We start from the raw sequence: 13,484 nt of genomic DNA, 5'->3' as shown, positions 1-13,484 counted from the left end.
CTCAGAGTCTGCAGCTGTGTCCCAGGACTGGTCCCCCCCCTTCACCCAGCAGCATCCCGGCCATTTACAAATGAAGGGACAGCAGCTGGATACTGGGAAACAGATGGCCCTCCTCATTTGAATGGGTTTGATCTGGCAACGCAGGCCTCAGCAAGTTCGGGCCTGGCCGGGCCAGAAATCATGATCAGGCTGAAGGCACAGATTCATAGCCCGAGGGGTCTTTAGCAAGCAGCTGGGTCGGAATGACCTCTTGGAGAAGTTTTCTAAAGTGGGAGGGGGCAGGGAGCCTCTGCGGTGGGGGGGGCGCGTCCCCAGCTGGCTTTGCCCCCCAAGACCAAGAAAGGCAGGACGGAGAAAACCAGGTCCAAGCCCCAAGCCCCGAGGATCCCTTTTCTCCAGTGATTTACAGAGAAAAGGAAATTTTCCTCTTGGGCGATCCTGTGCCCCAGGACTGAAACCACATTCATTCAGGAAATTCCAAATTAAGAAAGGTGCCACCAGGGTTAAACCCTAACCTTTCTCCTAGGCCCTAAGCCACGCATTTGCATAGAAAGAAAACCTTCTTGAAAACAAACTCTGAAGAGATCCCACTTCTCCAGGCACAGCCCCTTGCAAAACCCACCAGAGCATCTCACCTTGGAAGGGGCTGTGCTGGGCCCCCAAGCATCTTGGCTTGCTGTGGAGGACATACCTGCCCTTTTTAACCCAAGACTGTGCCCCACCCCACTCCAGGGAAAGGGGGGAGCCTTACTTGAACCCCCAGGTCCCCGGGTGAGATCCCACAATCGGTGTTCACTACCCAGGCCAGGTCCACCGGGCTCCCCTGCCCTGCACCATCCCCCTGCCTCCATGGCAGCCTGGTAAACAACTGTAGCTCCGGAAAAGAGACAGTCGGGGAGGAGGCTGAGAGCTACCCCTTGACCACCTGTCCACAGGCCACACCTGTAAGGGTGGGCACCTCAGGGCAACAAGTGAACACACACAGAGGCCAGCAGAGGGGCCAAGCAGCCAAGGAAGCCACCTGGCCAGCCCATCCGGCTGGTACTAACTAGGGCCGAGGCAGGGGGTCCAGCTGACCCATCAAGGTGGGTGCCCACCTCCCTGCCAAGAGCGGCCTCGGGAAGCTGCATAGTTGGAGCACCCAGAAAAATCCTCGGGGCTCCTGCCTCCCTGTGAGCCTCGCCATCATGCTTCTTCAGAGCACCTGCACCCTGCATGGGAACTGGCGCCTCATTTCTGTAGCTCTGTGACAAAGGTAGATGGCCACCCACTCAACAGCACCTGCAGCTGTTTTTGGCTTGCCGTGCTATCCCCACAGAACCTAGCACATAGTAGGGTTTCAAAAACTATACCTGGGGGAACAAAGCCAAAGCCAATGACGCTGCAGCGGGAAGAGTGTGTCGATGATCTGCTGTCTCTGCCAAGCTCTGCAAGTTATCACCCCACCAGGGCTGCGAGGCGTACAGGGAAAGCTGCAGGGTCTCCTCCGGCCAAGCATTCGACACCCTCTGTCCAACACTGCGCACCCCCTTCTCAACACCCGCAACCCCTGGATGTTCTGCAGTCACTGTCCAAGTTCAGCAGGGTCCAGAGGACTAAACCAGCCCCGATTCACCTCCATGTCCAGCCAGCTCCACTCAGAAATTACTTTTAACCACCTAAAATGAGCTTTGTTTGCTTTCAAAATGCTCTACTCCCCAGCCTCTTCCTCCTCTTGGGAGGCCTCTCCTAGCCAAGGCATGTACCTATTGTTTCTTCTGACCGGGTATTTTTTTCCCCCCACTATTTTTTTTTTCTTTCTCGTAAGGGCCAGGTATTTCTCATTTCCATGGCATTTGTCATTGCCATGACTGCAGGTGATAGGAGCCCCAGGCACACCAGTCTGCACAGGTGGGTCTTGACCCCACGGAAAATCAGACATGCAGAAGAACAGCTTGACACATTACCAGAGTGCCAACCAACAAGTCAAACATTTCGTAGTGCCAGAGCAAACTCCCAGAAAATGGGCAAGTACCTAGACCAGCCAGCCTGACCTGCCCCAACTCCTGTAGCGGGACTTAGCATGGATCACCAACTGGGACTCACAGCATCTCCCTCCGTCTACTGGGCAGGAGAAGGGTTAGCTTCTTAGTAATAAGCTACATACCACCGGAGGCCATTCTAGAAGAATCACAAAGGAATGGTTTTATTGCCCGTGACTTTTCTTCAAATCGCTTTAGGAAAATAGGTGTGGATATGTGGGGAAGAGACAGAGTCACCCAGCAGCGTTCTTACACGTTTAAGAGTCAAATGACAGATTTAGGAAAGAATGAGGGGGCCACCACAGTATTCCACAAAATACCCTCCTACTCAGGAAAGACAAGGAATCAACCAATAAATCTTTGTCCTACCAATAAATTCACCCAAACGCCTGGGCCCATGCTAACTGTGGGGCCTTGGAGGAAACATTTCATCTCCAAGAGTCTCGGTCAAGAGTCTCCTCCACAGGGGCGCCTGGGTAGCGCAGTCGTTAGGCGGCTGCCTTCGGCTCAGGGCGTGATCCCGGCGTTATGGGATCGAGTCCCACATCGGGCTCCTCCGCTGGGAGCCTGCTTCTTCCTCTCCCACTCCCCCTGCTGTGTTCCCTCTCTCACTGGCTGTCTCTCTCTGTCAAATAAATAAATAAAATCTTTAAAAAAAAAAAAAAAGAGTCTATGAATGCCTGGGGTGAGCTGGAGTGTTCAGATTAGAGCTGGGGGGAGAGCGGAACTGGAGGAAGGTGGTCACAAGGTACAAACTTCCAGCTGTAACATGAACAAGGACTAGGCATGATGGCTGTCGTCACCATGGCTGTGTCGGGTAGTGACACTTGTTCAGGGAACAGATCCTAAGAGCTCTCATCACAAGAAAAACTATGTATTTTTTTTGCATCTATGGGAGATAATGGATATTAAAGTTACTGTGATAATCATTTCATAATATAAATAAGTCAAATCATCATGCTGTATTCNNNNTTACACAGCGCTCTGTGTCTGCGTATCTCAATTAAACAGGGGAGAAAAAGATTAGGGATAGTACAGGTCAAGGTACCCAGCACCGTGTCTGACACATGGCAGGCATTCATCTTCATCCTCATCCTCTCAAGGAATGGGCTAAAGAAATGGCCCCATCCATCCATTCTGACCACTCCCCCTCACACCCTGGCCGATCCTATCAAGTGACCCCGCAAGGTTATAGCAGGCAAAGTATTGCTCAGCTCCTCGCCCCCAGTCATGTAGGTCCCCTCACAATTTCCTTCCCTTCCCTAAATTCTGGAAGCCCAGCTACCTATGCCCCGAGGAATGCCCCAGCAGGCCGCCCAGGAGAAGTCACTATGGACAAACTTGGCCAGGATGTCCATAACGTGCTACGAGCGCTCGCCTCATGGCCCGGGCAAAAGCAGAGCCCGCTACACCCCAACCCCGCCCCCCCCAAACCCAGTCTTCATCATTCTTCAATCCTTTGGAAACCTCAAACAGAAAACTCTTTCCTTGCCAAAATATACTGCTCTCCACGAAGTGTGTGTCCCACCATGACGACAGAACTGCAACCGCGTTTTCTCAATGGGGAAAAACAGGTCAACCCAGAACCATCTGGACTGCAGCCAGCAAGGAGATCAGAGCACGTTTCTGAAGTCCAGACTTATAAAGACCCAAGATAATAAAAAGGGCTGGATAAACCAGGGCCTTGAGCACCCTTTCTGTTAATGTAAATGAACTCCCATCAGAGAATTTATCATTTACGTTAGGGTAAATACACCTGAAATACTGGTTTTAAATCCTCTATCGGGGCACCTGGGTGGCTCAGTCCGTTAACCCTCCGACTCTTGGTCTCAGCTCAGGTCATGATTTCAGGGTCATGATCTCAGGGTCGTGAGATCAAGCCCCACATCATCCGACTCCACCGCAGCTTAAGATTCTCTCCCTCTTCCTCCCTCCTGCCTACTTTAAAAAATCAAAAATTAAAAAAATTTTTTAAACCCTTTATCAGGTTTTTTACATGGACAAGAAGCAGAGATGAGTAGAGAGAAAAGCAGCATTTATCGAGCACCTCTTCTAGGCCAAGAACTACAGTAAGGAAAGGCTCCACATCCATTTGCATTTAATCTTCATATTCTCCCTCTTTACATAGATATTATCAGCCCCATTTTAGATAAAGGGACGCTCAGAGAGATTATCTATCTTATCCAAGGCCACAGCACCAGGAGACAGGAGAGTGATTCAAGCCCAACTTGCCTAACCCCCAAGGCTAAGTTCCTTCTGTCTGTGTCCAAAAAGCACATCACGTATCATTCAAAAGTAGTTTATTCATTTTTATGGAGAAAAAAAAATGTCAGATAAAAAATTTAAGCTAATTTTATAGGGGCTTTTCGGTCTTTTAAATTTGAGTGATATTAAATTTGAAACATTTAGAACATTTAGAGTCCATATTCAATTGGGAACCTACCTCCCATCAGCTAAGAATGCAACGTGTTTTGGTGGAAACCCAGGAGGCTTTGGCGGACAAGGAGGCGCCCCTTAAAGGCAGCCAGCCACACTCCTACGGGGCCATCTCACCATCCACTGAGAATCTTAAGTTAGAGGGTTTTCCAAAAAGTTTAAACCAAAACTTGTCACTGCAAAGATCCTTATTTTCACTCTGAGGCCCCTCCCCACCCCACTCCCCACCCAACAGGCCAAGTTGGCCTTTATGATGTCTACATAGTCTTAAAACATTACAACTGGTCATGTATGGAAAACCTTAACAGTAAACGGTCATGTGTAAAGAGAGGCCAGATAGAATCACAAAGAAGGAGTTCTCATGTTGGAAAATTAACATGACAATTCATGTAGAGTTTCTCAGTGTCAGAGCTGAGGACTGAGTTCCTTTCTTTCCAGCAAAGGTGATATATAAATCATATAAATAAATACGTCCCTTGTCCTCATTCCTGAATATATCCGAACTTTCCTTAGAAGCTGGTTTTTGACCTCCTCATAAAACATATGCACTATAACCTGAAATTCCAAATATGTGCATTCCATTCGTACAGGACTTGGAATTTACCATTCTTCACCTGGACGAGGGGTTAAAGGAAAGAATATGCCACAGCTTGGCTCCCTGACTCACTACAAAAAGAATTTGAAATTTACAATATTCACATGAAGTGGCAAAAATCCAGAATGAGGCGTAATGACTTACGTATTCCAAAGTGGAATAGATGACAACAGCTCACGCCCAGCATCTTACAACTCCGTCACGGTGCAAGTGTCCCAAAACCAAAATTACTGAAAACCTAAAGCATGCCCATTTTACGTAACATACACTCTTCAAGGACAGCCACAGTCTGTACTGAGAATTAAATATACTTTTGCATGAATACAGAAGTGGTAAAAGCTTGAAGTTACATAAATGAAGCCCAGTGAAAGCTGCTATTTTGGGTTTTCTATCATGCCCTTTTAAAAAGGGGTAGTTACAGATCAGAGCAAGGAAGGCAAAAAAAAAAAAAAAAAACACTTGGGAAAAACGTAACCTTTGTTAATTTCAGAAGGGGCCATCTCCAAGACACACAGGATCCTTCTGGTAAAGCGGCCAACAGCTTGTTCAACCAGACTCATCAAAGAGCCTGGTCTCAGGCTGGCTTCCCTACCTCCTTCTTTACATTCCCTAATTCAAGAAGGCCAGAGCTGAACCGGCTGGGTCACTCCAGGTCTACCTGGGTAATTAAAAGAAAGTGGCTGTTTTGTGGAGACTCTACGGCTTCCAGAAAGCCTCAAGGCTTCTCATGAAGATAAAACATTTTCCCCAAAATGGAACATGAGTTATACACAGATTTAGAATCTCATGTCTGGGCGCCTGGGTGGCTCAGTCGGTTAAGCGTCTGCCTTCTGCTCAGGTCAGGATCCCAGGGTCCTGGGATGAGGCCCCTTTGGGGTTCCCTGCTCAGCAGGGAGACTGCTCCTCCCTCTGCCCCCCCCCCGTGCGTGCTTGCGTGCTCTTTCTCTCAAAAATAAATAAATAAAATCTTTAAAAATAAATAAACAAAATTTCACATCTGGGACCCTTAGCTGTCTCAGTCTGTAGAGCAGGTGACTCTTGATCTCAGGGTCATGAGTTCAAGCCCCACGCTGGGCACAGAGCTTACATTAAAAAAAATAATAAAATAAATAAAAATAAAAATAGTGAAATCTCGGGGCGCCTGGGTGGCTCAGTCGTTAAGCGTCTGCCTTCGGCTCAGGGCGTGATCCTGGCATTCTAGGATCGAGCCCCACGTCAGGCTCTACCGCTAGGAGCCTGCTTCTTCCTCTCCCGCTCCCTCTGCTTGTGTTCCCTCTCTCGCTGGCTGTCTCTCTCTCTGTCGAATGAATAAATAAAATCTTTAAAAAAAAAAATAAAAATAGTAAAATCTCAAGTCCAAGAGCCTCTAACAAGTCCAAGCTGTGTTCTTAGGAATCTGCTCATCTTGGATACAATGATGCTGACACGTAACTGCTCAGACCCCACCCCCCACTTCAGCTAAGGCCACAGGTTCAGCCCCTACATCGAGTTCACTGTTCAGCCACATACAGCCTTGAACACGGTCACCATCGGTTCAAAGAAAGCACAGTAAAAAGGCCGGTCAGAGAAAAGGCCGTGAGGCAAAGGTGTGGCCCGCTGAGCAGCATCGAGCATTTCCAGGCCATTAAAGCTGAAAAAGCAGAGCCATCTCTAAGCAGATGCAGCAAATGGATAAAAAAAGAATACAAAACGTAAGGCTGAAGTCACCCCTCCTCAAGGAAAACAAATAATAAAGATCATGGGCATTTCCGCACAGCGGCAGGAAGCCCATTGGACCGGAGTCACTTATGGTATTGCCTGAAAAACTTCCCCTAAACAATTTCTGAGTTGCCCACCCAGACAAGCCACCATGCTAAGAATCCAATCAGGGCCGTGGAAAGTAGCACACCAGCTTACTTCCTACCTGGTGCCCCAAAACCAATTTCCCACGTTCTCCTTGAAAGACTTAAAATCAGACAGCTTCCATGGAAATGGAAAATGAGGCCAGACTCTGGGGAGAAAGGGTGGTAGCCTTTTAACAATTCCTCTAGATAAGTCAACACCCAAACAACAGACTTCAGGCTGCAAGGCTACTGGATACGTTTTACGGAGAATGTGAGCACTAAACAGGACTCTTCCTGTCTCAACACGACCCTGGTATTGCATAACCAGGTAATTCCTCATTCAGTCCCATACTGGAAACATCTCCTGTTGGATTGCTCTGGTTATCTGGAACTCTCACCCTCAGCTGAGCCAGAAGGACTTGGGAAGAACCCCTTCTGGTTCCTCGTGGAGGGGTGGGGGGGTCAACCCCACGGCAGGTACTCAGCGTTCTGACTGGTTAAAGTAACAGGCAGAACACCACACTCACTGAATTCGGATCAGAGGGAGCGAGTATAGACACTACACAACGCCAACTCTCTCAGCGTGCCAAACTGTCACTCTCGAAGGGATACTAAGCACAGTTCTTTGTCTCTGATTGTGAAATACTTTACATACTAATAAAGGATGTGTACTTTATTGTGTATTTACCTGAGTATGCCTGCATTTGGTTTAACTGACCAAGAGTAAGTCCTTGTTCCTAAGCTAACTCTCAAGCTCCAGTCAACTCTTAAATATGAACACTCGCACTGAGAAACAAAGATGCAGATAATACAAAACAGAAGATTATTTTAAATCATTCGCTCTTGGTATGCGGATATATTCTTTTTTTTTTTTCTTTTCTTTTAACTTGCAATTAAATGCGTATGGCTGATGTTGTGGCATTTATAATACTTCTAACAAAGGACTTAAACCGTGCTGGAAAAATCTGACTTCGAAAGCTCTCCATGTGCGTCTTTCACTCACCCGCTCTGCTACTGACTGAGCTTTGGACCAACTCACATCGGTCCAGGAGAGCATCACCTCTTAGAAGGTTGCCCAAAAAACTGGTTTAAAAAAAAAAAAAAAGGCAAACTACTTTCTTCCCAGGTTGCTGCTTTCCAGAATCACACTTTCTGGAGGGTGGGAAAGTAATTAGGGGTTTGGGGTTGGAAAAGCCCTTTTATTTTAGCTCCTACTGGGCTGGTGTAAACAAAGATATCATTAATGTCAACAATGACTTAATTAACCAGAGTAGGTGACGAGAACTTGAAAGCGTCACCCCTCCCCAGGATAATCAAGCTCGACTATACTTTAAATGATGAGAATATTAATCAACAGAACAGTACTTGGCATTGAGGACTGCCCCCCCCCCGAGTCAATAACTGAATTTACAGCCTTCAGCCATTCCTCTACAACAATGAATGACCAACTGGAAATATTCTTTTTTAATCTGGGATATTAATGAAAATCTCCTAGAGATTATTTGCTTCTCAAGTCAGCTGAGTAGATCCAATCCTACTGTCTGTTACCACTTCGTCGTGTCCAGAAGACACATGGCATGTGATGGATGATATGAGAGGATGATATAGGATAATACCGTACAAAGCCGAGAAGACTGAAAAAGGATCCTCCAATCTTAGGGCTCAGGCTCCTTCCCGGAACTTCCTCGCATTTTTCCCTGGACACATTTTCCTCTGGTCCAGCCCAAGAGACCTGATCTAATCTGAGCCTTCAAATTAACAAACCAGAAAGTCTTCCAAGATAGGGCCTGGTGCAATAAAAGGTTAAGGTTGAACTTATGTTAACGAAAGCTATAGTTACACTCACCACAGAAGACAGCCTGGGACTGGCACACACTCATCCATCCATCGTCCCTCCATCTCTCCCCCCAATTCGGCAGGACCATGGCCTAAACTAGAGCTGTCCCAGTCAGTTGGCTTCCAGTTAACTCCTTTCCCATCAAGAATTAGACGACCTTCCTAATAGCCTCCGACACCAAAATAAAACTACCTGCAATGAGAACTCAGATGGGTTGCCAATATGGTACTGACAGACCAGGGCAGCCCAGGCGCTCCAGAAAGCTGTCTGGAGTCACAAAGGGCCTTCTCCGTGACAGAGCGACTTTCTTCTCAACTGTCCCCAAAAGCCTCCACGTTTCCTGACATTGTGGCACCGGGCAGGGCCAGCCCACATGGGACAGAGCAGACACGTGTGCCCACCTCATGGGCAACGGGGAGGTCAGCATGTCGTGGGTGCTCAGGAGACGCCAGGCCATGAGCTGACCGCTCTCTGCTCCCAGGGACACTGAAATCTCCTGACGACCTTTTGATGTAAAGAACCGGAAGCCTCCTGAGGACGTTAATATACACTTAATATGAATGAAGACCTTCAAGATCATCTCATCAAACCATCGGGCCACAGAAAAGGGAAACAGAGGGACAGGGCTTCGCATGCTCTTCCAAAGCCACGCCTCTGCGGGTCTATTACCTTAAACGTCTCACCAACACTGGACACAAACCTCACAGAAGCTGTGAGCCCAGAAAAATGCATGAAACGACTTTGGCAAAGTATTTCCTATAATTTTGGAGAATTCGTGAACCACCCCACCCCCAAGCCCCAAGAGTATCCCCAGATCCCACCAGGTTGGGAAGACCTGCCTGCAACAATACTCCCATTGTTGGATACAAAATTTCACACAAAGAACCACTGGGGGCACTTTATCGCTGTCCATGGTTTCTTCCCCCTCTCTGCCCCACCTCTTTCTTCCTGCATATTTTAAACTTTCTTCAATAATTAAGAACAAGAAAAGAAGTCCTCCAGGGGCGCCTGGGTGGCACAGCGGTTAAGCGTCTGCCTTCGGCTCAGGGCGTGATCCCGGCGTTATGGGATCGAGCCCCACATCAGGCTCCTCCGCCATGAGCCTGCTTCTTCCTCTCCCACTCCCCCTGCTTATGTTCCGTCTCTAGCTGGCTGTCTCTGTCAAATAAATAAATGAAATCTTTAAAAAAAAAAAAAAAAGAAAAGAAAAGAAGTCCTCCAGGACCGTTTTACACTTTCTGTTGAGATAAACTCCCAAGAATGCTGCCCTGAAAGTCAAAATGAAAAATGACAGTTTCTTCCTACCCTGGGCCATTCCAGGGCTCACCCGGTAAGGAAATCCTGGCTCAGCACGCAGCTGGGCCACGCACTCAAGGGAAAACCAGCAATTAGGAAACACATCTATTTTAATTATTAGCAAAATTAAGGAGGTACAGGCCTGACTTTCAGAAACCAGGACTCTTTTCTCTCCCATTAAGTCCTTGAGAAAGGCATCGCCTTTGCAGATCACACGCGTGCTTACAATACAGCACAAGTCACAAGGAGGCCGTCCCCTCATCACCGCAGCTAGAGCCTGTTAAGTGCCACAGAGGCAAACTTTCGCCAGATTCCCCCTCCCAGAGATGGGGAAGCCACTGTGACTTCACCGCACCTGTTCTCATGAGGCCTTCACGCCTCTGCTTTAGACAGGGCACCGGCTTCACTCTGGCCAGTGCTGGACTGCTTTGGGTAAAATCAGGGTCGTTTTAGAAAAACTGTGGCCCTTACCTATCCTTTCATGACCCGAACACGGGGTCCCACTGGGAGCCCCTCTCTCAGCGCGGTCATCTCAGGCGGGAACGCAGCCCTCCTTCCCGTGTTGTCCTGACCCACCCTCTGTCCTTTGCCAGCCTGTGGCGCTGGGTGCTTTTCCAGAACAGCTGAGCTGACCCCAGACCACTCAGGACCACGGCAGGCCCCCAAAGCCAAGCAAGCACCAGGTGGGCTCTCAGCAAACAGGTTCATTAAGTGGCGATGAGTGCTGGGATCTGCCATTTTATTCTCGGATTACCACTCGAAAAATAACTCAGCTACCAATATTCCCGGCTGATGACAGATTTCAATGCCACCCCAAGTGGAGGCTTGGCTACTGACGTCTCGGGAGGACCCGGGAAGGAGGTTCCAGACCGGCCCGGCTGAGTAATTCAGCCCCATGTAGGGTTCACAACTGGCTTTCTGCCTTTACAATTAAATTTCCAAAGCTGAAAACACCAGTGTGTGGCCTGTTCGACCTGGAAGTTCTCATAGATATGGGAGACATCCAGGTACCTTCACTTTCAAATTTACCTAAAATAGAATTTGCAGTATCTGTGACGTACTGCTTACGTAGTAGGAATTACAATGGCTTAAAAAAAAAAAAAAAAAAGTAAAATGTCAGGGCATCTCTGTGAACTTCAGAAGCTTCTTTTTCTCCTTAGACAATGAAAATAAAATGTCAGCATTTTAGATGTTGGCAATTTCCCTTCATGGCTCCATTTGTCAGAAAACAGCAATTCTTTACATCATAAGCAAGACCCTCTCCAGTCAGAATGCTCCTGCTAGGAAGGTTCTAGATGGCATTCACCTACAGGCTCTCCTCCCACAGCCCTCCTGGGCAGTGGAAAAGGTGAAGGGCCAGCTGCCTCCCTTACCCAGCGCAGAGAAACGCACACACCAAGAAACCAGCAAACTATACCGTTCTGCCTGCAGTGTCACGGCAAGGAACCTTCTCTAACCATCTCTGACTTGGGGGGGAGGGGTGCCGATCTCTGACCCGGGGGGGAGCAGAGAGCCCACTCCTTGCTCTTAAAGACTCACTTACAATGCAAGGGCAGCTGACTGGAAAACAGGCCTTGACCTCAGTGCCACTTCCCCAGACACATCCCCAAACAAACTTGGTGCCCTGAAAGGTGAGACGAAACCACTTACCCTCCGGCTCTAAAGTGGTATCCTCCACTAAATTGAAGGAGGGCCGGGCCAGGGACAAGGTTGCCATGGTGACCAAGACCAGGCAGCCGAAGCGGGCCCAGCTGACCATGGCTGCGGCGGTGCCAATCCCCCGTCCTCTTCCATATCTCCACGTGGACGTCACTCCCATCTGCACACCTGGTCTGCGAGCATGGACTGCCAGCAATGCCTCCAGCCTGCAGTGGGCTCCGGAGCCGAGGTGCCGGTCTGGCCGCTGCTCCCGCGGTGCTGCAGCCTCTAGGGGAGACAGATCCGGCGAGTCAGTGAAATCCTCCCTGATGCCAGTTCGTGGAAACCCAAGTGGGCTACCACCGTTTCTCAGCCTCTGCATTATCTGCAAACCTGGCATGCGCGCCTCAGGGTCCCAGGTGTTCCCGCCAGACGGGTCCGCCACAAGCCGCGCTGGGCTGATTGTGAGCAAGCATACTTTTAAGAAAGAGTCTACAGGACAGGACTCCGTGCAGCCACGCCAAGTGAGGCAAAGCGCACTCTCTTCTGCCATCCACTGTCACCTCCACGGCCCTCAACACGCAGAAGCAACGTGACCTTAGTTTCAAGGGCAACTACAAAAGCAAGTTAACAATGCTCGGGTTGGCAGAACCGGCCTTGTTAACTTCTCTTAGGCCAACGGGGCTTTAGACAGCTGGATGGTGGAGGCGTCTGCGTGCGGACTTATTTCTGGGGCTGCAGCTGAACGGCTGGCTCCGCCCTCACTGTAGTACTCGGCATGAAAGGAGACCAGCAAAATAAAAGGAAGCCCAGGAAGGCTACCAAAAAGCCCCACCAGTTTACACTTGTCAGGATTCATTTTCCAATATGGAAATGTATTTCGGTCTTCCGCCAAGCAGCCACTTACAGAGAGTGAAGGAAATGCAAACACATTCAAAGCCGCGGATCCAAAAAGAGGCTCAAAGCCTGAATCCCCTTCCACTGCCACTACAGGCAGCCCCCGCCTCCTGCCTCCTAAGTGTCTTCAGCCCACACAGGGTGGGCGACCGAGGGGAGTGGATGCAAGCTCTGAGAAATAACGCAGGTGTTTATTAAGGGACGATGGTGATATGTAAATTACTGTCATGGTAAGTGACTGGGCAAGTAACTTTCAATTTATTAACCTATTGGCTAAAACTTCAGAAGTGACAGGGGGTGCTCCACTTACTGGTCTGTGACCCCAAGGCAAAGAGAATTGTCCAAGCTTAACTATTCCAAATAACTTCAAATGTATTCATTATCCTCAATGACCAAGTACAGAACAGAAATGCACCAACTTGAGAAAACTGGAAACAATCAGATTCGGTGAACCAAATAAACGAACCACATTTTAAGGACTGAGGGTGAGGGTGAGACCTTGAATATAAAAATCTCTAAAGTCCGGGCTTTTGGCATGCCAACCTGATGTTTCAAATTCTGCCATAAGATTTCAACATTGCCTGAGCCTCTCCAAAGCTACATCAGAAAAACTGTTCCTGTTAGCCCTGACTGAGGATTAAACTGGGAAAAGAAAAGAAGCACATACAAAAAGGTGTGATTCACAGCAAAAGCAAGAAAAGTGTGTGCCTGTGAGCACACCCTCTAATTTCAGGTTGCTTGAAGGATGTTTTTTTCCCCTAAATTTTCTTTCCTCTTGAAGTTAAGAGCCTCAAAAGATAACTCCCAATCTATTTCTACATACGTGTGGGAGGAAAGTACACAAGCATTCTCATTGATTTACTAAGCATTTCCAGAATGCATGGGAATGTTCTGCCTCTGACACAACTTCATGAACAATCTTAAATCCTAGCAGATTTCAT

The 13,484-nt window shown here is 48.4% G+C and overlaps 1 protein-coding gene across 1 annotated transcript in view; it reads right to left on the bottom strand.

Moving 5' to 3' along the window:
* FGFR2 (fibroblast growth factor receptor 2) overlaps nt 1-11,993 on the bottom strand; it is a 96,947-nt gene extending 84,954 nt beyond the window's left edge. The window contains 1 exon segment of the mRNA XM_008685213.1: nt 11,659-11,993. Within this exon segment, the coding sequence (XP_008683435.1) occupies nt 11,659-11,827 (169 nt within the window). The 5' untranslated portion in view covers nt 11,828-11,993.
* Nucleotides 11,994-13,484: the final 1,491 nt, after the last annotated feature.

This window comes from Ursus maritimus, unplaced genomic scaffold, assembly GCF_017311325.1.
Source record: "Ursus maritimus isolate PB19 unplaced genomic scaffold, ASM1731132v1 scaffold_7, whole genome shotgun sequence".
NCBI lineage: Eukaryota > Metazoa > Chordata > Mammalia > Carnivora > Ursidae > Ursus > Ursus maritimus.
Note: the sequence above shows the minus strand (reverse complement) of the source record. Positions and strands in the feature narration are given on the sequence as shown.